We start from the raw sequence: 23,777 nt of genomic DNA, 5'->3' as shown, positions 1-23,777 counted from the left end.
TAAGGTTTTGATGAGGCTGAATGATAAGCACATTACGATGGCTGCAATCTTTATAAAGTAATATCTTTAGAGAGAATTACATATGCCATATTGGGATCTGTTAACTCTGTAGGTGACCATTACAAATATGTCACTTTTGTCCTTGTCCTTTTCTTTATACAGTGGTGGATGAAGTACTCAATTTTGTTACTTAGGTAAAAGTACAGATACAAGGGGAAAAGATTACTCAAGTAAAAGTATTGCATGAAAAAAAGTATTTAAGTAAAACTACTGAAGTATCTATTTTAACATGTATTTTAAGAGTAAAAAGTAAAAGTATTTTGCAGAAACTTTTAGGAAAATTAAAGCATCAAATGTGGTGACTTTGGTTGGATTTTAAGCGATTCAATATGTGAGAGACATGATCAGTTAATTTACAGTTCTACATGATTGTTGTATGAAAGACTTGATTAATTAATTTACAGTTCTACATGATTGTTGTGAATTAATGTACACTTTAATTGTTTTGAGGTTCACTGACACCCCCCTATTGTTTTTATGGTGTTATTATTTTAAATTCAGATTTTGACATTGTCTCCCCCTTGAACTGCCACCTTATCGTGGTGGGGGAGTTTGTGTACCCGAATGATCCTAGGAGCTATGTTGCCCGGGGCATTATGCCCCTGGTAGGGTCTCCCATGGCAAACAGGTCCTAGGTGACGGGGCAGACTAAGAGCAGTTCATAGAACCTCTATGAATAGTTTAAAAACAAGGACCGTTACGTCGCCCGGTATGGCGCAGCCGGGGCCCCACCCTGGAGCCAGGCCTGGGGTTGGGGCTCGAAAGCGAGCGCCTGGTGGCCGGGCCTTTGCCCACGGGGCCCGGCCGGGCTCAGCCCGAAGGGACGACGTGGGCCCGCCCTCCTGTGGGCTCACCACCCGCAGAGGGTTTCATAGGGGTCGGGTGCCGTGTGAACTAGGCAGAGGTCGGGGTCAGGGATCTCGGCAACCTAGTCCACGGACACAGAACCTGGCTGTAGGGACGTGGAACGTCACCTCACTGGGGGGGAAGGAGCCTGAGCTTGTGCGGGAGGTTGAGAGGTACCGGCTAGATATAGTCGGCCTCACCTCCACGCACAGCTTGGGCTCTGGTACCCAACCTCTCGAGAGGGGTTGGACCCTCCATTTTTCTGGTGTTGCCTGCGGGGAGCGGCGGCGGCTGGTGTGGGCTTGCTTATAGCCCCACAGCTCAGCCGCCACGTGTTGGAGTTCACCCCAGTGAGCGAGAGGGTCGCGTCCCTGCGCCTTCGGGTCGGGGACAGGTCTCTCACTGTGGTGTCGGCCTACGGGCCGAACAGCAGTGCAGAGTACCCAGCCTTCTTGGAGTCCCTGGGAGGGGTACTAGATAGTGCACCAACTGGGGACTCCGTTGTTCTACTGGGGGACTTCAACGCCCATGTGGGCAACGCCAGTGACACCTGGAGAGGGGTGATTGGGAGGAACGGCCTCCCTGATCTGAACCCGAGCGGTGTTTTGTTATTGGACTTCTGTGCTAGTCACAGTTTGTCCATAACAAACACCATGTTCGAGCACAAGGGTGTCCATAAGTGCACGTGGCACCAGGACACCCTAGGCCGGAGGTCGATGATCGACTTTGTCGTCGTGTCATCTGACCTCCGGCCGCGTGTCTTGGACACTCGGGTGAAGAGAGGGGCTGAGCTGTCAACCGATCACCACCTGGTGGTGAATTGGATCCGCTGGCGGTGGAGGAAGCCGGAAAGACCTGGCAGACCCAAGCGTGTTGCGAGGGTCTGTTGGGAACGTCTGGCGGAACCCTCTGTCAGAGGGATCTTCAACTCACACCTCCGGGAGAGCTTCTCCCAGATCCCGGGGGAGGTTGGAGATATGGAGTCCGAGTGGGCTCTGTTCTCCACCTCCATTGTCAATGCGGCCGCCCGTAGCTGTGGGCGTAAGGTCTGTGGTGCCTGTCGCGGCGGCAATCCCCGAACCCGGTGGTGGACACCGGAAGTAAGGGATGCCGTCAAGCTGAAGAAGGAGTCCTATCGGGTCTTGTTGGCTCGTGGGACTCCTGAGGCAGCTGATGGGTACCGACGGGCCAAGCGTGAGGCAGCTCGTGCGGTCACAGAAGCAAAAACTCGGAGCTGGGAGGAGTTCGGAGAGGCCATGGAGGAGGACTATCGGACGGCCTCAAAGAGATTCTGGCAAACCGTCCGGCGCCTCAGGAGGGGGAAGCAGTTCTTCACCAACACTGTTTACAGTGCGGGGGGAGAGCTGTTGACCTCGACTGGGGATGTAGTCGGACGGTGGAAAGAATACTTTGAGGATCTCCTCAATCCCACCGCCACGTCTTCCGAGGAGGAAGCAGAGACTGGGGACCCAGAGGCGGACTCGTCCATCACCCTGGCTGAAGTCACTGAGGTGGTTGGCAAGCTCCTTGGTGGCAAGGCTCCGGGGGTGGACGAGATCCGTCCTGAGTATCTTAAGTCTCTGGATGTTGTGGGGCTGTCTTGGCTGACACGCCTCTTCAACATCGCGTGGCGGTCGGGGACAGTACCTCTGGACTGGCAAACCGGGGTGGTGGTCCCTCTGTATAAGAAGGGGGACCGGAGGGTGTGTTCCAATTACAGGGGAATCACACTCCTCAGCCTTCCCGGTAAGGTCTATGCCAGGGTACTGGAGAGGAGAATCCGCCCGATAGTCGAACCTCGGATTCAGGAGGAGCAGTGTGGTTTTCGTCCTGGCTGTGGAACACTGGACCAGCTCTACACCCTCCATCGGGTGCTCGAGGGTTCATGGGAGTTTGCCGAACCAGTCCACATGTGCTTTGTGGACTTGGAGAAGGCATTCGACCGTGTCCCTCGTGGTGTCCTGTGGGGGTGCTCCGGGAGTATGGGGTTCGGGGCCCTTTGCTAAGGGCTGTCCGGTCCCTGTATGACCGGAGCAGGAGCTGTGTTCGCATTGCCGGCAGTAAGTCAGACCTGTTCCCGGTGCATGTTGGACTCCGCCAGGGCTGCCCTTTGTCACCGGTTCTGTTCATTGTTTTTATGGACAGAATTTCTAGGCGCAGTCAGGGGCCGGAGGGGGTCCGGTTCGGGGACCACAGGATCTCATCTCTGCTGTTTGCAGATGATGTTGTCCTGTTGGCTTCATCGAACCAGGACCTACAATGTGCACTGGGGCGGTTTGCAGCCGAGTGTGAAGCGGCTGGGATGAAGATCAGCTCCTCCAAATCCGAGGCCATGGTTCTCGACTGGAAAAAGGTGGCTTGCCCTCTCCGGGTGGGTGGAGAGGCCCTGCCCCAAGTGGAGGAGTTCAAGTATCTCGGGGTCTTGTTCACGAGTGAGGGGAGGATGGAGCGTGAGATTGACAGGCGGATCGGTGCAGCTTCAGCAGTGATGCGGTCGCTGTATCGGACCGTTGTGGTGAAGAGAGAGCTGAGCCGAAAGGCGAAACTCTTGATTTACCGGTCAGTCTTCGTTCCCACCCTCACCTATGGTCATGAGCTCTGGGTAGTGACCGAAAGGACAAGATCGCGGATACAAGCGGCCGAAATGAGTTTCCTCCGCAGGGTGGCTGGGCGCTCCCTTAGAGATAGGGTGAGGAGCTCAGTCACACGGGAGGAGCTCGGAGTAGAGCCGCTGCTCCTTCACGTTGAGAGGAGCCAGTTGAGGTGGCTCGGGCATCTTTTCCGGATGCCTCCTGGACGCCTCCCTCGGGAGGTGTTCTGGGCATGTCCCACTGGGAGGAGGCCCCGGGGAAGACCCAGGACACGCTGGAGGGACTATGTTTTTCTCGGCTGGCCTGGGAACGCCTTGGGGTCCCCCCAGAAGAGCTGGAGGAAGTGTGTGTGGAAAGGGAGGTCTGGGAGTCCCTGCTTAGACTGCTGCCTCCGCGACCCGGCTCCGGATAAGCGGAAGAAAATGGAATGGAATGGAATTTTGACATTGTTGTTTTTATGAGGTGCATTTGAACGCCCCACACTGTTTTTTTTTTTTTACGTGTGCTGCGGCTAGGCATGGGATGAGAGTGGGTACTGTTAGAGCCGGGTTTAATTTTTTTGTATGGCTTTATAATAAATATCCCCTGTGGAAGAGACAACCTAAATCGTTTTTGTGCCTAAAAATCTGCAACTGCATCTGCATCTGATTTCTTAATTTTTCTAGTTTTGTGTGTTTGGTTTGCTCAAAGTTGAGACGTTAACTCAAATTAAATGTGCTAAAAATAAGTCTCAGTTTTTTTCAGCAGGCCTCAAACTATAAAGAAAAGTACTTTTTACTTTTCAGTCTGGATTTGTAATGCAGTGGAGTAGAAAGTACAGATACCTGCTCTCAAATGTAGTGATGTAAAAGTAAAATGTAGCCACTGTAAAATGTACAGATTCCTAAAAATGTTTAAAAAAAAAAAAAAGTACTTTTACTATTGTACTTTGTTACCTTCCACCACTGCCTTTATATTCCTGAGTTCATATAGTTTTAATATAGCTGTTTTCCCCTATATGTTCCTCTGTCACAGGACTTTGATCCACGGTGATAGGAAAGGGGGCTTCACTGTGTTTTGGGCAGATGATGGGCTGGACACTGGGCCTATCCTGCTGCAGAGGGAGTGTGATGTGCAGCTAGACGACACGGTCAACTCCATCTACAACAGGTTTCTGTTCCCTGAGGGCGTCAAGGGCACGGTAAATGGGATGGGGTCAAAGCAAAACCTGAAACATTAGTTTGAATCTAGGTCTTCAATAAATTTTAGAATATATATTGCAAGGAATCATCACAAAACATCACAAACCTTACCTCAGTCATACAATTGTACAGCAGTCAACACAGATGTCTTTATAGAGAGACACAAGCCATTAAAGACACTCCTTAAACAAGCAATCGAATATAAACATATTAATTGTGTTTTTGCATACATTTACTTTTCCTATTGACAACACTAGCTCTTCTATGACCAAAACCTAATCTGTTGTGCCCATTGTAGGTGGAGGCAGTGAGGCTGATTGCCGAGGGAAAAGCCCCAAGGATCGCCCAGCCACAGGAGGGCGCTACCTATGAGTGTATCCAGAAGAAAGCAAACGCAAAGGTAACGGCCCATGAGGACACATATAATCATTTCAAAAGTAGAAAGTAAAACAAAAGTATAGCAAACTACAAGGTAATGTCCAATGTATGTGACAAATTATATTATGTTTTCAGATTGACTGGAACCAGACAGCAGAAGCCCTCCACAACTGGATCAGAGGGAATGACAAAGTCCCTGGGGCCTGGGCCGAGGTGGATGGAAAAGTAAGTAGACATCCAAAACATTTTCTTTTTCCAAATATTTAGAAATTTAGAGTGTAAGTGATATATAAGTGGTTTAACAGAATTAGTAACACCACATGGTCTTCTACATACAAACCTTTTAATACATTTGTTTGTTGCTTTTAGTTTTCTTTCTCACTCAACACTTTTCATTAGACCAAGTAGATGTTAAAATATTAGTCCTAAAGACAGTGTTGTACTGTCATTTGTTTTTGTAGAACGTGACTTTCTATGGCTCCACTCTGGTTGGAAATGGGACCTCAACACAAGGCCAGCCACTGGAGATCCCTGGGGCCAGTCAGCCTGGAGTGGTGACCAAAGCAGGGCTGATGTTGTTTGGAAATGATGGCAAAGCTGTAAGTGGCTATTGTATATTGTATAATAAGAATTTTAAGAATAACCCTCTGGTGTGTATGCTCAGCTCCTGGTGAAGAACCTGCAGTTTGATGATGGCAAGATGATCCCAGCCTCACAGTACTTCAGTGCAGGGAAGACCTCCACTGTGGAGCTGACAGAGGAAGAGAAAGCTCTGGCAGAGCAAATGAGAGTGAGTGTCTGTCTTTTTGTACATATCTCTGTGGGCTTGTTCTTTATATGTGTATATGTCCCACAGGCTGTGTGGCAGAGCATTCTGACCAATGTTAGCCAAATCCAGGACTCCACAGACTTCTTCAAGTCTGGAGCGGCTTCCATGGATGTGGTCAGGTATGGCCAATGTGTTTATTACATTGAGCAATAAAAATTGCAATGGCAAATAGCTGACTCATTATAATTTAGTTATTCAGATATTCTTAGATACATTTTTAGTATTTTTAGTTCCATATGTTTTAGTCCAATGTGTGTCTACACAGGCTTGTGGAAGAGGTGAAGCTGCTGGCCAGTAACTGTCAGCTCCAGAATGAAGACATCTACATGAACTCCACTTTCCAGGAGTTTATCCAGATGTGTGTGAGGAAGATCCGTGGTGAGGATGATGAGGAGGAGCTGGTGGTGGACTATGTAAGCATGTTTTTTGTACAGCTGTTTTTTGCTTGCAGTAACTCCTTTTAAGATTTGTGAAACACTGTTTTAGGTGGAGATGGACATAAACAAAATGACAGTAAAGATGCCTCATCAGATGTTTATAAATGGAGAATTTGTGGATGCAGCAGGTGGAAAAACATACAAGAGCATTAATCCAACCACCGGCACGGTAATAATTTAGTTATAAAATAGTTCAGCTGCAAACAAAGGAGCACTGGGTGTTGTTATTGTTATTTTGATAAAGTGGATTGGGCCATGAAAGTGCCTGAGTTTTGAATTAGTCGATGAATACTGTGTGCTTTGTGCAGGCCCTTTGTGATGTGTCCTTGGCTCAGATCAGTGATGTGGACAGAGCTGTCGCTGCAGCCAAAGAGGCGTTTGAGAATGGAGAGTGGGGCAAAATGAACCCCCGAGACAGAGGCCGCCTCATTTACAAGTCAGTGCACCCTTTTTGTCACCACACAGCTACAGAAGGGAAATAAAATACTTTCCCAGGATTTGCTAATCTTTTTTCATTGCCAACTTTTTTGTCATAAGCACAATGTACAGTGCAATACATTGTATTTACACATTTTAAATGTTTGAAAAACAGTCAATGATCAAAACATTTATCATAAAATTCCTGCCCTAATAAGTAAAAGCTGTCTAAAACAAGTCTGTGACCAACTATCAGCATTAATTATTGATTAAAGAGTTGAGATTTGTGTCATATTAATCAAATATTATCATAAATTAGCCTTTGTTTGTGTTGTCTCTCACGGGCAGGTTGGCTGACCTGATGGAGCAGCACCAGGAGGAGCTGGCCACTATTGAGTCCCTGGACTCGGGTGCTGTCTACACTCTCGCCCTGAAGACTCACATTGGCATGTCTATTCAGACCTTCCGCTATTTTGCTGGCTGGTGTGACAAAATTGAGGTAGGTGCTGTTGTCCTGGAAGCTTATCGTTCTAAAGTGAAGTCAAATCAATATCTTGCATGCATTAATAAGTTTACATTGTTTGACAGGGCAGCACTATCCCCATCAACCAGGCCAGGCCTAATCGCAACATTACATTTACAAAAAGGGAACCCATCGGGTAAGAAATAGGAGTTCATATCAATATCACTGCAAAAATTAATATTTAGATTAGATACATTTTCACACATCTACAATTATTCACTGGTGTATGAGCTATTTTGCACTTTCACACTTTTACAGTTCATTTTTTTCCTATTAGCTCAATGTTGGGCTTTGTCTGTGTGTTCTCAGTGTGTGTGCTATAGTGATTCCTTGGAACTACCCTCTGATGATGCTGGCCTGGAAAACTGCAGCCTGTTTAGCTGCTGGGAACACTGTGGTCCTCAAACCAGCTATGGTGACACACACTCTTATATGTTACAGCAGTATATACGAGTAACAGATTTGAGACATACCGGTACATTTCTGTTCCTAGGTGACTCCTCTGACGGCACTCAAATTTGCAGAGTTGACTGTAAGAGCAGGATTTCCAAAGGGTGTCATAAACATTCTTCCAGGATCAGGTAGAAACCTAAAATTACAAACTATATACAGTATTATAAAAATAATTTGAATTAACAACCTGATTGGAGATAATTGTTCAATTCTAGGCGCTCTGGCTGGTCAGCGATTGTCAGACCACCCTGATGTTCGTAAGCTTGGCTTCACTGGCTCCACTGAAATTGGCAAACAAATCATGAAGAGGTTGGAAGGGGCAGAGTTTCTTTCAGCACATGTATACTGTGGCCAAGATAAGATAGATATTATATAAGATATTATATTATCCTATTCTTATGCTGTTGTTTTTAGTATTATATTGCATCTATCTATGCTTGGGATATTATGAATTTATATGTTATGTACTTTATAAGCTGTATATTCATTATGCACAAATGTTTATTGGTTGTATTTATTTTATAACACTTGATTTGCTGTGGTGTGTGGTGTTCTGTAGCTGCGCTGTGAGTAATGTCAAAAAGGTTTCTCTGGAGCTCGGAGGAAAGTCTCCTCTCATTATCTTTGGTGACTGTGACATGGACAAGGCAGTGCGCATGGTACTGATGTTCATGAGTCTTATTGAATGTGTAGTTCTTCAGTGTTTATCTCCCTGCTCTGTTTCTTTAAGGGGATGAGCTCAGTGTTCTTCAATAAGGGAGAGAACTGCATTGCAGCTGGCAGGCTGTTTGTGGAGGATACTATTCATGACCAGTTTGTCAAAAAAGTGGTATGTGGCTGTCAAATATAGAACTAGTGATTCAGTGGCTAGAGTTTTAGGATCTGTACACAGAACAGTGCTAGCTAGCTCATGGTGTCTCAAGTGATCTGAAGTCACTTTTATTAAAATCAGGAAACAGAAAATAAACATATTAAAATTCATATTCACTAAAATGAAGCCTATCCAATTGTATTTTTATGTAGAATACTTTAGCTAGTTTTAATCTTGGTGTAATTTTAATATTAGTTCTGCCTCAAATGATCTTAAATTATCTTTTAATGTATATGTATAATATGTATCAATTTTAGCATAACTAGGCAAAAACCACATAGATAAAATTGGATAGGAAATAGTGGTGCTAACAGTGAGGTTGCCAGGCACCACTGACAGTAGCAGTCGATTCTATGCCAATGGTTGAACAGTTATTGTAGTTCTAAATATTAACATCAAATAACTGAATTCTTTTTTTTTTTTTTATTTTTATTGTTTATATGAATAGGAACAGATACACTAACATAGATTAATAATTCAATAATCTGATGCAGGCATCACAGTGTTTATAGTCAAGGCTAATTTGCAGCATCAGTCACCAGTCGGGGAATGAAGTCTCACCAATAAGATGATGTGGTTCAGTTATAGGCGTACATTTCATACACTCTTGTTTCTTTCAGGTGGAGGAAGTGAAGAAGATGAAGATCGGAGACCCACTTGACCGAGCGACTGACCATGGTCCTCAGAACCACAAAGCCCACTTGGACAAACTGGTGGAGTACTGTCAGACCGGAGTGAACGAGGGGGCCACGCTGGTGTATGGGGGCAAGCAAGTGGAGCGTCCAGGTGAGCTGTGTATTTTATCAGTTAAACCTTTCATATTTAACTTCACTTGTATGATTCATTTTGGCAGTCAATATATATCAGCATTATCATATGTAGGATTTAAATTCTACAGTAATCTATGCTCAGTAGTCTTTGCAAGCAGGGCTGTCAGAAATTTGGGAGCCCAGGGCAAGAAGCCTCACATGGGCCCCTTGTTAATATCAGTTAACTGGAAGAGCGTCCAATTCTGGGCCCCTATTACCCTGGGGCACTTCCCTGCTTCCTAGTGTCAAATACATCAGTCAACAACACATTGCACCATATTTTTGAATGCTACTGCCAATGAGGATCTAAATAACATACCATCTCCCACCCTTTGCTAGATCTCTTGAACTGCTCTGTCCCCCATTCCTTGCCAAAAATATCTGCAGCGTCGGATCCTAAGTTGAACTATCCTATAAGCGTTGTAGTTGAAAATATAAACTGCTGAGCTGCTTAAGTCCCATTCCTTCCACTCTCTTTGCTTTCAGGGTTCTTCTTTGAGCCCACCATCTTCACTGACGTAGAAGACCACATGTTTATTGCTAAAGAAGAGTCATTTGGACCAGTTATGATCATATCCAAATTCAAGAGCGGGTATAACTTTAAATCATGTCAAATTCATGCACAGATTAATTTCACCAATAACAATTTATTTTTGTTGGATTTGTAGAGAGGTAGATGATGTCCTAAGGAGGGCTAATGATACAGAATATGGACTGGCATCTGGAGTCTTCACAAAAGACATCAGCAAAGCTCTGTATGTCAGTGAGCGACTGAATGCAGGCACTGTTTTTGTCAACACGTACAATAAAACAGATGTGGCTGCACCATTTGGCGGATTCAAACAATCTGGATTTGGCAAAGACCTGGGTATGAAGAACTATTCTTTATTGCACACATTACTGGTACATTGTTGTTCATATTTTTACTACTGTACAATCTGGTCTTGTAAAATGAATACGGTTGTAGTTTTTGGTGTGGATTTTTGTACTAGCATATAGCTATGAATTCATTGTTGGATATATTCTATAAATATAAATCAAGAGGTATGATTTAAGAGGAGAAATGGAATTTGTAATAATGCCTTTGTGTGTTCCAACAGGAAAAGAAGCTTTGAATGAATACTTGAAGACGAAGGCAGTAACTATTGAGTATTGAGTCCAGTACTTCAGACCAGGGGAGCAAAATCCCCAATCTTGAAAACTAATGTGCCTTAACATACACAAACTTTAATATGTTTAGGGACCACATGCAAACACAATAATCTCATAAAAGATGAAGAGATGCTTTTCCAGATTTAGCTAAAGCTAATTTCCATCTGCAGTCCACGGGCAGTGCAACAATTAAATTTTTAACATATTGAATGTATTTGAAGATAGAACTAATATTGTTGCTGTGAAGTTAGAATAAAAATTAACTTTTATTCACCTCAGTTACTGTGACTTTTTTAGTGATGTGAAACAGAGACCGTGTTTCTCCACTTTCTCCAAAGGCTGGTGGTAGGACATAAACATCGCTGGTTGAGTGGATAGATCCACTGACCCACAGGTTGTTGGTGCAATTCCAGCTTCCACAGATGAATGCTTTCATTGTGTTGCCTTGCCCCCATGTCTGCGTGCACTGGTGTATGAATGTGTGTGTGAATGAGTGATTGGTTCCTTGATCTTAAGCGCTATGAGTGCCTTGAAGGTGGAAAAGTGGTATATAAAAATGTGACCTTTTACCATAGAGTTCTATTTGTTTGGATGATTGCAGCCTAACTTGATTTGACACAAAGTATTTGCCGTACTAATGCACTTATCCAAGAGGGAACCTAATGTCATCTAAAATGCACATTGTTGTTTTTTGTGTATTTTATTAGCTGTGTTTGCATTGTTATTGTTATGCCACTCACGAGCTTATTGTACTCCACAATTCAAGTAAATCAATAAAAAAAAAATCAACATAGTAGATGTAAATGTACTTTTTTTTTCTAAAACCTGAAACACCTACAATAATTACAAATTATTAAGGGATTGGCACATTCCTGCGGTGCACATGTGTCCAATTTCACCTATTCACTGGTGCTCAAATTTCAAGGGGGAATGTGTCTGAAAACAACTAATTTTATGGGACATAATACAATAATAATAACATGTTGAGGGCTCTGTCAGTGTGAGCCCACAGGCAGGCGGGGCAGGCAGGAGTACGCTGCCCCAAACAGGTGGGTGTTCAGGGGATTCCCATCAAGGCGGATATCCTCCAGCTTCTGACGAACGAATGTGGGGTCGTGACTGTGGCAAAATGTGTCCACATGAAGAGACTGAATATTGTTGTTCTGGTTGGAGAAGGAAATATGAAAATGTGATACTGTGTTGTGAATTTCAAAGGTCCTGTGTCACACAAAATGAACTCATGAGCTTTAAGCCATGTTATAATACTGTTACCTTCTCAAAAACATATCTGGTGTTGTGTTTTCTTCCATTCACACATGTTTGAGTTAACCTTTTTTAGTCATCTGCACCTCTACCTCTCTCACCTGGGATGTCATGAAGCGGTGGTTTTCAAGTTAACAGCTACCTTTTAATTGTTTCAGAAGAGATTCCAGGGCTGAAATCATCCAAATGATTCTAGTGAAAGTTTATGGAGTTTTGAAACACAATGGAGCACTTCCTGTGTTACAACAGAATAACAGTGGAAGGAGTGTTGTCCATTTGAGGGAAGAACGTAGCATAAATATGCAGAGTTTGTGGGTTAAACATGTGTGAATGAAACAAAGCAAAACTAGTTTTTTGATGAGGAAACAACATTTTACAACAGATCAGAAAATAAAGTAATATAGAACCTTTAAGCAGACTGTACATCCTGTTCATTGAGTACATATGACATTTACCTGGAGGTGCAGCACTCGCAGACTCAGAGGCAAAGGTGTGGGAACGTAGTCCAAGTCATTATCAGACAGATACAAGTACTCCAGATCACTCATGTCCTACATTGTACACACATAAATTTATTTAACATAATCTGATTATTTATTTAATTGTCTCACCACTGTAGTGGTCATAAACAGGGCAGACGTTTACAAATGCTGCTACATCTAGAGCAGGGGTGTCCAAAATGTAGAAATATATTAGCAGTGGAGAGACGTAGACTGGTTTTCAACACAGCAAAACTTCCAGATAGAGGCATTTTACACCACAATACCCTTAAAAAGTCTAATTCCAGGGCTAATTTAGGTCTGTATCACAATGCAATAAGACATTAGCAGAATACTTGAATTTGCAGTAAAAAATACTACATATGATCATTTGGGCCAATTCACCAGTGAGTTTGGACAGCCCTCATCTAGAGTTATGTAAGTATTTCATTGATACCTGGAATCCTTCTGTGTGCAGTCCGGAGTTCTTCAGTTTGTTGTTGCGTAGGTCGATGAGCTTCATACTGTTGGGAAGTTCAGGCAACATCTTCACATCATTATCTGCCAGAATCAGCTGCTGCAGAAGCAGCAATGGTCTGAACGCAGCCTCGTCAATCTCTGAGATGTCATTCCCCGTAAGGTCTATGGACTGGAGATTATCTAAGGAAATAAACAGGACTTCATACATACAGTTTAAAGGTGCATTCTTTAACTTTTCAGCATGTCCAGGGGTGTAGCACCAAGTTCTGGCCCCTAAGTACAAATGTCTAATGGAAAATGCCTATTAAAGTCCTCTCTGCACTAGGCCCTGGGTAAACAGACTCCCCCAGTCCAATGCCCCTGTCGCATGCCTGTCTCCGAGGAGAAGTTTTGTTTCCACTCCTCCGTATGGCATTGAACTTCTTTATCTCCATGGAGACAAGGAGGTTGCAAAAGACAAGGAGATTGCATAGTACAAAAGTGCACTATGCAACTTTTCTAGTAGAGAGTTCACCACCTGCTTGACTCCATGTAGATTTTTTTCCTAGAATGTTCTACAGTATGGCATTTGTTAACTATCTCCATGGAGACAAGCAGGCCAACATCACCAGGCCAAGTTACAGGTTAGACCTGTGGAGAAATGGCCCCACATTAAGAATGCATGTCTTTGCGTTAGTTTTGAGAAATAAAAATACCTGTAAATGAATGAATGCAAAATATATTTGTTTAATGCTACACTGTGGAACATCCCAGGCAAGGAAATAATATCTCCATGGAGACAGCAGGTTGTGAATCCCCACCCGAAAAGTTATACAGAGCACCTTTAATGGAAAATTTGGATGACTTGCTTACTGAGATTAATGAATGTTGAGTTCTTGATGTGTTCGATTTTGTTGAAGCGCCCGTAGAAGTGAGCGGTGTCTTTCGGAAGAGGTGGAATATCTTCTAAATCGGAGTCGTCACAATACACGCTCCCCCCAAGGCACACGCACAGCAGACAAGTGGGCATACCTGCACAAAAGCAACATCCAGCACTAGACTCACTTTTAATGCATTATTATTTCATATTTTATAACAGAAAAATATGATGTACAATATATTGATAGGAACAGATTATTGAAATGACTGAATAAGCAGCATGACTATTAGCAACTATCTTCCATCGGTGTGTTAGTAAAGTTTAAATCAGTCTGAAGGAGCAGGGACTTGAATTTTTATTTATTTATTTTCTGTTCAGTGGAGGATGACTTCAGAAAGCTTTAAAAAAAAAAAAAAAAACACACAACACACAACACACACACACACAAGAAATGTTTGTTAAAAGTAAAAAAAAAAGAAGTATAACTCAAGTGTACCCATGCCAGTGTTAGGGCCAAACAGTTCCTTGGCCTTGAAGTCCAGGGTGGTGGATATGGGTGTGCTGGGTTTGGGAAATTCCTCGTGAGATTGGTCCTCTTCTTCTACTTCTTCTACGTTTTCTTCTTCTTCTTCTTCCTCAGCTGCTTCAGGCTCTGCAGTGACCTCTGGAACAGGAGCATCTATCTGTCCTCCAAAATAGAACAAAATAAAACACGTGACCAAGCACAACCACAAATCAGGTAAGGTATACACTTGTCATACCATTTCATCAGGGGCAGAGCCAGACAATTTTGGTTGGGGGAGTTATGGGTGCTAATGTCTTCGATGGTGCTGCATACTTAACATTTTAATTTAAAGCCTTTTATGTAATCTGAGCACACCCCCATCCCTTGTCATCTTTGCTTCACTGTTTTAAACAAGTGTAAATATAGTTCACCCCTGTAGTGACTTATAACATCTAAAATGGAATTATTGTTTTATTGTAGGCTCATTTTGAACTCTGTAGTTGCCATTTGAACATTTTCTGTAAAAATCTTTGGGGGAGCTGTGGGGATGCATTGGCCCTTGTAGGCCCTTGTAAGGCCAGTGTGCACTAATGTTCCTCACTGACTCCGGCCCTGCATTTCATCCTAAGTCATGTTAAAAAAAATGTATTGACAGTTTTTAAAAGAAAATACGGTATATGGTTGTTTTGATTTATTACTAAACTAAAGCATATGTACATAATTTTACATTTTCCTCACCTCTTGGTCCAGATCATCATAGTCAAAAGTGTTGTAAAGGTGGAGGTCCAGGTCTTCATCTGTGTCCAGGTTGAGCAGCTCGTCCTCAGGGTCTTCCACTGGAGCGGCCCCTCCAGAACTCACCAGCAGGAACAGGAACAGGGCTGTGAGCCATCTGAGAGACATGGACATCCCAACTGTGGAGAACTGCAGACAGGAGAGGAGGCAGTGGGCATAAAATCACTCAGATTATTACTATGATATTTAAACAAAAATAATATTTCAGTGGAGATGGAGTCTGATGGATGCTTTGTCTACAGTTCTTTAGTGACACATTAAACATCACACAGAAACACAGAAACAGAAACACAGAAACACAGAAACATCACAATATAATGTGAAGGTATGTATGTGCAGTATCGGCTGCAGAATTTAAAGCTTTAGTCTGGTCTTGGCACAGTGAGGGTGTTCACCACACACCCAACAAATATTCCTCACATGAAAATTTTACAGGTATGTTTGGCAGAGGCAAAAACACACATACCAAACTTAAAGGTGCACTGTGTAACTTTTCTGATGTTATTGCTTTGCCTGGGATGTTCCACAGTTTGGCATTAAAGAAATGTGTATTCAATTACAGGTGTTTGCATTATGCATTATTATTGTGAGCAGGTCCTCTTCTCCGCAGATCTGACCTGTATTTTGGCTGACTAGTATGCCTGCTTGTCTCCATGGAGATAGTTCCATCTACCTTAAAAGCTACACAGTGCAACTTTAAGATAAAAGATCTATAGAAACTCTAACATCTTTTAAAACTCTAAATCTAGCAACCCCACGTCACCAGTCACTGAAAACAAAAGCCTGTTTGCTCTGGCCTTTAACAAGGCAGTGTCAGCTGACTGGTGCATTCTAGGAGAGAAGTTTTAAAAACAATCAGTTTACATTCTTCAAATATTCAGTGTTGTAAAAATGTATTATACAGAAATGCTTTTATAATGTTTTGAATGTTCTATAAGTAAATAAAAACAATTTGCTATAACTAACCAAACTAACCAAAACAAAAATGTCTTTCAAAATATTTTATGCTCATAAATATTACTAATAATGTTCATGAAATGTAATAGAACAAGCCCATACACAGTTTTATAACATTAAATATATGTTTATTGAATGACAGGCTCCTATATAAATTATCTTTGGGTTTGATGATGTTTAAATATGAGTGTGATGGAGCAGGAAATACTTAAATTAAGACTTTCTAATATTACATTTTAAATTAAATATTATTATAAGCCTTACAGCACCATCTGCAAGATGGTTCTAATAAGTTCTAAAATCACAGCTATGAGTGAATACATTTCAGGGGTAAAAATATAAATAGAGAAGTATGAAACATTATGTTTTTGTTACAAAATCATATCTTGCTTTTTTGTCTGATGTAAATGAATGTAATATTAGCAAAAAGTATGAAGTATAGTAGTATAAAAATAGTAAATAGTAAAGGTATGATGGCTCACCATAGTGTGGCGTGGTTCCCAGTGAAGACCCCTGAGGCTGCTCCTCCTGAATGCTCACACTGGCCTTCACAGAGTGGAGTGCTGTGAACAGAGGAGAATGGGAAGGCAACAGAAAGCAGAGGGGGGCATAGGTCTGTAAATGCTCAGCTGTACAACACAAACAACTGTCCCAAAAGGAAAACTCATCTAAAGGTGTGATTCAATACCATCTGCCATTATATTAACTTCCAGGTTTTTATTGTTATGATCTGTAAATGCAAAACCTTTGGTGGTATTGAACCCATAGAAACTAAAGATCTTTAAATTGGAATAGATTTGAATGTTAATGAAGATAACCATGTAAATAATTATATGCAAATGCTCCAATAATAATGCTCCAATAATCATTTAGTGCAGCCAAATTAAGTTAACTCAAAAAAACACAACCAATTCTGTGGGATGCTACTAGATAGAAGTATAATCTTTGTATAGATAGACATCTGTTTGTAAGATGCAGTCCCAGTGCTCAAATACCACATCAATGTGCAAAAGAAAAACAACCACAACTGACTGGTCACAGGCTCACGTCTAGACATTACACAACTGAGAGGACAAGAAAACCATCACAAGAGCAGCTTTTCAGATGGCAGTACTGCACTTTGTGTTGTCATTAAGTTCCTTATATTCACATATTTTCTGAAAAAAAATGTGTGGAAGTCCACAGCAGTGAGTGTCCTCTCATGGTGTACAGTGATATGTTCAGAGTAAAATTTAAACACTCAAACTTCTTGTACTAGTTTTCTGTTTTAAAGATCTCCAACATTAATGTGACTGGGGCATTACTGATGTATATTATTGATAATAAAAGATCATTTTATGACAGACAGTTATTTTAGATGTTTTTAGATTACACTATAAAGAAACCAAAAATTGTAAGGTGAATGTTCTGACCAGATCAGAACAAACACGTAAAAAGTCATCAGGAGGTCTGGTGTCATCTGGCCTACATGTGAAACTGCAAACTCATAGATTTGGGCATTCAAAGTCTCCTCCCCCCCAACCTACTTCTGTAAATAGCTGTGCTGGATGTGTGAGGAGCAGCTGCTTGCGTCTATCCCAGGCTCTACTAATGTTAGCTGGGAAAGGCCAGAAAAGCTGTATTTTTAGATTTTAGCTAATAATATTTATACTAACATTTTATTCTGTGGTCCATTTTGAATGTATAGCTCCATAGTGTAAATAAGTATTTCAACATCAGATGAACCAGAGGGGACTTAAAGACACAAGTGGGTAAGATATGTGCTGGTGTGAACCCCCACCTCCTGGCACTGCTCTCCTGTTCTCTGTGACATTTCCAGACCTCACTCCCCTTATGCTCTTGTGTTGTGTGGATGCTCTCTGCTCTTCTGCCTGTAGTCCTTTATAACCCAACCTGTTGTTTAGCATGGCTGATAAAAGTCGTTTGGCTATGAGAAGAAAGGACAAGAAGGAAGAGCTTGAGCCAGTCAAAAATGTGAAAGAAGTGAAAGAAGTGAAAGAAGAAGAAGGGGAGAAACCAGCAGAGAATGGAGAAGCGCCCCAGGAGAACGGAGCGGCCGCTGAGAATGGAGAGCCTCTACTGGAGCCGATGGAGCTGCCCCCCTTTGAGATCATCACAGGGTACGTGCCCATTTGGGGGGTTCCAGATATGTATGGAAATCATTTATATGTGCGCATGCTGAGACGCAGTGACTGATGCTAAACCCTTACAATTACCATAGAGTATCCCTTTTGAGAAAAAAATAAAAATAAATAAATAAATACTACTACTACTACTACTACTACTACTACTACTACTACTAATAATAATAATAATAATAATAATAATATTAATAATAATAATAATAATAAAATCACCTCGGGCTCATTTCCTGCCTCATTCATGTGACAACTTGTTAGAGCAAGTTCTTGTAGTGCAGAAAGAAACACGTCTACATCAGCAGAGGGCACCAGAGCACATCTAAGTTTATTTTATGACACCTCCAGAATGCCTGCTCCAGTCTGATCTGAGTTAAGCAGAGTTGTGCTTGGTTAGTACCCGATGGGAGGCACTTGGAATATCAAGGACCTGTGGCGGCGCAGCAGTGAATACTCTTGTTGTTTCCCTTGACAAAATACTTCACCCCTCTTCACCCACTTGGATTCAGGGTTGAAGGACAGTTGAATGAATGACAGTGTGTTTGTGAGAGCACATGTGAGACAACAGATGCAGATGTTTACAACATGTAGGCTTATCTGCAGGCATGTTCACTGAAATGCACTGTCCCCCACCAAATAAAGAAATATTGATGTATAGGCTACTGTATAATAAAGGCAGAGTGTTTATTGAATTACTGAATACACTCCTTATGTATGTCTTTTGAACAGGGACCGGATAGATCCATTTGTGTTCAAGTTTCAGTTCAAAACGTGGAGTATTCGTCTGGGCGGAACAAGACGTTTCTGTGCTACCTGGTGGACCGGGGCAGTGTGGAGGGGCTGCTGAGGGGGTACCTGGAGGATGAGCACACAGGGGCCCACGCAGAGGAGGCCTTCTTCACACAGTGTCTACCTGACTACGACCCTGCTGTCAAGTACACCATCACGTGGTATGTGCTGCAGACTTTATCGAAACAATATACATGCTAACATTTATAACACATATGGCAATGTTTTGGTTTTACAACAAATGCTGAGGTCTGTTGACTTAACTGAAGAAGTATAATCATTTACATACATGTTACATTTTCATCATTTTGAGTAACTGTATGTAAAAACAGAAAATAAGCATTCAGAATATTAATTTTGAGAAACTGTTTTCCTGTTTTCATTTGGTGGTCTTCAGAATACAGCTACTTTCCTAAAATCAAAAGGTGTACATAGCAGTACCTGATCACAAAAGGTTTCAAACTGCACATGACCAATGAGGAAACTAGTAAACAGCGCTGTTATGGTATGTGGATATGTGATTTTAACTTCTCTAACTACTCATAGGAAATGCATAACAAATGGCAGAAACAAACCTAAAGCTGTTTTTAATCCTTTACTCTATAATTTACGTGTGACTCAATGTAAAAGTTTTCTAAGTATTCAGAATACAATACTGTGGTTGGACCATGTAACAGAATACGTTATAAAATACATTTTAATGCAGGTATTCAGAATGCTGTAACTAAATACATTTTCTAAGTATTCTTGCCATCACTGGATATAAGTTAAGTATTTCTAACTGAGCCTAGTCGCCCTTATAGCACAAGTGTCACAACTATTTTGAGAGAAGTGTGGATGCCAGTGCTAATCCACTCTCAAAGCAATTAGCTAAAGACAAAATTATGAATTCCCAAAGAAGAAAAAATAGAGCTATTTTTATTATTTATATCATAACAAAACAATAAATCCAGTGAAAACAGGTTCTTTAAAAAGGAGAGAAGTCTATGTCTCATTCGAGTGAGACTTGTGTATTGTGAAATAACATCATATAGTACATCATATAAGATATCAACACCAACACATGCTCAGTCTCGTATAACTCCGTCCTTACAGCACCTCTCTAAAATATGATTCTTATTTAAAGCTAATATTAAAGAATATCTACCTCACAGCCACCAGAGGATTCATTTGTACCACTACAACTCAAGAAACAACCCACAAAATGAGCCAGAACTAAAACTTTTGTAAATTGAGGTCGTATAAATCATCCTTAACAAGGACTAAACCAGGTCTCAATAGTTCGATTCAATAGTTGTTAATCAGGTCATAACCAGGACTTAACCAGGACTAGACTAGTACTAAACTTTAAATTAACTAGGACTATGTAAATTTGACTAACTAGTATAAACAGACCAAGAGTAAACCAGGATTTGATCAACATTATACAGGTCTAAACAGGTCTCAAATAAGTCAGGCAAAATCAATGACGCTATCAATGCCTGGATAGCACCTGTGGTCCTCACTCTACAGTTTGAGGACCACAGCAATAAACTATTTTTAGAAGTTGGTGTTATTTAAATGTTATTTAAGGTTGATGCAAAACAGCAATGCAAATATGAAAGAGAGGGGTTCTGTTTAATATGTAAACGATAGCCAGCAAACTAAACAAGACCAGGTTTGTGACTGTTTGCTCATGGATTTAACCCTGATCACATCTTTTATTTGTCAGTTACAATTAATATTTGTAAAAGAGTTAATTTCTGACTACGCTTTGTGTAACTGAAAGACAACATGACCTGCACTCTGAAATAGAATGGTTCATATCACTAAGAGTTAACTGATTAATTTGGGGAAGTCCAGTGACTTTTTACATTAGGTTTCATCCAGAAGTCCTTTAAAGCTAACTAGACACTGGCTGTTATCTGTTATCTTACCAGATCTTATCATATCTTATGTCACATTTACATGTTTACATTTGTACTGAGGTGAAACACATTCTAGTTTTACAGTACTATAAGCTATACCACAAAAATAGTCAATTGATTGTTAGAGTGAAAGACAGTCCTTCTTTACTTTTGAAGTGGAAGTCATAAATTCACACGGGGTGGAGTATAGAACCTATTACCCATCCATTTTTTACTGTTTTTTTTTTTGCAAAGGTTTTATGTGTCTAGACAATTTGTTTGCACAATCTTTCATTTTGTTAGAGGCTATGTACATGTAAAGTGATTGTTGTCGCCCTCTGATGGTAACAGTGAGAATAGTGCATGTTGAAATGACTTTTTAGCAGCCCACGTTTTCATAACTTGATTTTTGCAATAAGCAGTGTTGGGAAGGTTACTTTTAAAATGTATTCCCCTACAGATTACAGATTACATACCCCAAAATGTAGTTTGTAACATAATCCATTAAATTACTTAAAGTGAGTAACGTAATCTGAATACTTTGGATTACTTGATATTGTCATGCTTTTTAAAACTACATGAATGTAGAAACCACATCCTGAAAATTCTTGTTTGTTCTCTTCAAATTGTCTGTTGAGCCCAAGTCTCCATGAACAGACTTTTGTTTACTGTAGAGAAGCACGAAGATCTGAACATAAGATGTTTTATCAGCTAAAAGAAAATAAAAAGACCAGCCTTTCCTGAACCAAATAAAAAATATTATTGATAGAGAAATGATTTTTATATGAGAAATGAGAAATTTATATGAGTATGTCCACCCTACTGTTAGTGTCATATTGTTTAGACCTGTTTTAGTCCTGGTTTAGTCCTGGTTTTAGTCCTGGTTTAGTCCTGGTTTTAGTCCTGGGTTAGACCTGATTTAGTCCTGGTTTAGTAGTCCTGGTTTAGACCTGGTTTTAGTCCTGGTTTAGTACTGGTTTTTAGTCCTGGTTTAGTCCTGGTTTTAGTCCTGGTTTTAGTCCTGGTTTAGTCCTGGTTTAATCCTGGTTTAGACCTGGTTTTAGTCCTGGTTTAGTCCTGGTTTTAGTCCTGGGTTAGACCTGATTTAGTCCTGGTTTTAGTCCTGGTTTAGTCCTGGTTTAATCCTGGTTTAGACCTGGTTTTAGTCCTAGTTTAGTCCTGGTTTTAGTCCTGGTTTTAGTCCTGGTTTAGTCCTGGGTTTAGTCCTGGTTTAGTCCTGGTTTAGTCTTGGTTTTGTCCTGGTTTTAGTCCTGGTTTTGGTCTTGGTTTAGACCTGATTTAGACCTGGTTTAGTCCTGGTTTTAGTCCTAGGTTAGACCTGATTTAGTCCTGGATTTAGTCCTGGGTTAGACCTGATTTAGTCCTGGTTTTAGTCCTGGTTTAGTCCTGGTTTAATCCTGGTTTAGACCTGGTTTTAGTCCTAGTTTAGTCCTGGTTTTAGTCCTGGTTTAGTCCTGGGTTTAGTCCTGGTTTAGTCCTGGTTTAGTCTTGGTTTTGTCCTGGTTTTAGTCCTGGTTTTGGTCTTGGTTTAGACCTGATTTAGACCTGGTTTAGTCCTGGTTTTAGTCCTGGTTTAGTCCTGGTTTTAGTCCTGGTTTAGTCCTGGTTTAGTCCTGGTTTAGTCTTGGTTTTGTCCTGGTTTTAGTCCTGGTTTTGGTCTTGGTTTAGACCTGATTTAGACCTGGTTTAGTCCTGGTTTTAGTCCTGGTTTAGTCCTGGTTTTAGTCCTGGTTTAGTCCTGGTTTTAGTCCTGGTTTAGCCCAAAATGTAAAAACAGGAAAATACCACCATGTAATCCATTTATTTCAACAAAGTAACTGTAATCCAATTACCACTCATGGAAACAGTAACTGTAACTGAATACAGTTACTCATAATTTGTACTCTGATTACGTAACGCCGGTACATGTAATCTGTTACTCCCCAACACTGGCAATAAGACACTTCATAATAAAGTTAATCAGTTCAGGTAGCAAGGAGAAGGCAAGGCGAGTTTATTTGTACTGTAATTGTTTTTCTATTTATTATCACACAGTTTGTACACAAAGTAATTCAAAGTGCTTTACAAAATAAGAAAATCACAAAACAAACAAATCAAAATATAAATATAATCATTAATCAGTCAATTAACATTTGTGCTTTGATGTGTCTTTTGAGCATCCTGTATGTTTGTTTTCTCTCTTCAGGTATGTGTCATCCAGCCCGTGTGCCGCCTGTGCTGCTAAGATTGCCGAAGTGCTCAAAACGAGGAAAACCGTCAAATTGAGTATTTTTGCCTCTCGCCTTTTTGAGTGGGAGGAACCGGAGATCCAGGCCGGACTGAAGACCCTGCACGCTGCTGGATGTAAGCTGCGCATGATGAAGCCTCTGGACTTCTCCTACACCTGGGACACCTTTGTGGAGGGAGATGAGGAGGCATTTAATCTGTGGGAGGACTGCAAGGACAACTATGAGTACTACCAAGACAAGCTGGCTGATATTTTGCAGTAGCCAGTCAAGATTCAAGATTTATCCAAATAGATTTTTTTCTATTTAGTGTAAGCTGAAGGGATCTGCTGCTTACACTGTTTTGGCCTGGTGAATGATTAGTAATGGATAAAACAAAAAGTATGTGCAGGAAGTAATGTTTAACAATTATTATTTGAAAGTCTTTAGTTGGACAAAATATTATGTGAAGCAACAGTAGCTCTGATGACAGCACAGACAAAAATGTATTCAGTCAGGTAAGGACGAAACTAAACTTCACAAACCTGATTTTACTTGCAGTAGTTTCATAAGCTGGAGCTGCACACTGGTGTGACTTAACGTGGGGAGCATCAAACACTAAAATTAAACTAATTGCCCATTTTAATAAGGTGTTTTCAACAAATATAGCATTTTTAAAACAATATAAGGCATTATAAAGCATTTTAAGGTAACATGGTGGTCTTAATATTAATATGAATGTTAATACCTCTCTTTAACCTGAACATAAAAAATAATGTTGATTACATTTGTATTTCTACGTTTTATTCTTGATATAAAAATTATGATATAGTTGGATTATTTTACTTAATAAC

At 41.2% G+C, this 23,777-nt stretch overlaps 3 protein-coding genes across 3 annotated transcripts in view; 2 read left to right on the top strand and 1 right to left on the bottom strand.

Moving 5' to 3' along the window:
- Positions 1–1,883: 1,883 nt before the first annotated feature.
- LOC110170281 (cytosolic 10-formyltetrahydrofolate dehydrogenase-like) lies at positions 1,884–11,307 on the top strand. The gene is made up of 22 exons (XM_055160359.1): positions 1,884–1,952; positions 4,013–4,029; positions 4,512–4,677; positions 4,977–5,078; positions 5,192–5,281; positions 5,518–5,655; positions 5,721–5,846; positions 5,913–6,004; positions 6,151–6,298; positions 6,372–6,491; positions 6,631–6,758; positions 7,088–7,238; positions 7,328–7,398; positions 7,572–7,677; positions 7,756–7,843; positions 7,931–8,024; positions 8,275–8,374; positions 8,446–8,544; positions 9,207–9,372; positions 9,882–9,987; positions 10,064–10,263; positions 10,496–11,307. The coding sequence occupies exons 1-22, from the start codon at positions 1,884–1,886 to the stop codon at positions 10,549–10,551; spliced, it is 2,433 nt and encodes an 810-aa protein (XP_055016334.1). The 3' UTR covers positions 10,552–11,307.
- A 235-nt stretch (positions 11,308–11,542) lies between these two features.
- Positions 11,543–16,583, bottom strand: optc (opticin). The gene is made up of 8 exons (XM_020935823.1): positions 16,574–16,583; positions 16,368–16,514; positions 14,872–15,047; positions 14,125–14,311; positions 13,622–13,780; positions 12,747–12,949; positions 12,266–12,361; positions 11,543–11,710 (listed from the first exon to the last, which is right to left on the bottom strand). Exons 1-8 carry the CDS (start codon positions 16,581–16,583, stop codon positions 11,543–11,545), a joined length of 1,146 nt encoding a protein of 381 aa, XP_020791482.1.
- A 60-nt stretch (positions 16,584–16,643) lies between these two features.
- The window catches only part of apobec2a (apolipoprotein B mRNA editing enzyme, catalytic polypeptide-like 2a), a 7,225-nt gene continuing 91 nt past the window's right edge, over positions 16,644–23,777 (top strand). The window contains 5 exon segments of the mRNA XM_055160689.1: positions 16,644–17,632; positions 17,790–18,005; positions 18,753–18,787; positions 18,790–18,973; positions 22,905–23,777. The exon segment at positions 22,905–23,777 is cut by the window's right edge and continues 91 nt beyond it. Of these exon segments, the coding sequence (XP_055016664.1) occupies positions 17,791–18,005; positions 18,753–18,787; positions 18,790–18,973; positions 22,905–23,208 (738 nt within the window). The 5' untranslated portion in view covers positions 16,644–17,632; position 17,790 and the 3' untranslated portion in view covers positions 23,209–23,777.

This window comes from Boleophthalmus pectinirostris, unplaced genomic scaffold, assembly GCF_026225935.1.
Source record: "Boleophthalmus pectinirostris isolate CB_2022bp ecotype Guang Dong unplaced genomic scaffold, ASM2622593v1 HiC_scaffold_3, whole genome shotgun sequence".
NCBI lineage: Eukaryota > Metazoa > Chordata > Actinopteri > Gobiiformes > Gobiidae > Boleophthalmus > Boleophthalmus pectinirostris.
The sequence above is the reverse complement of the archived record's forward strand: the minus strand, read 5'-3'. Positions and strand labels throughout refer to the sequence as shown.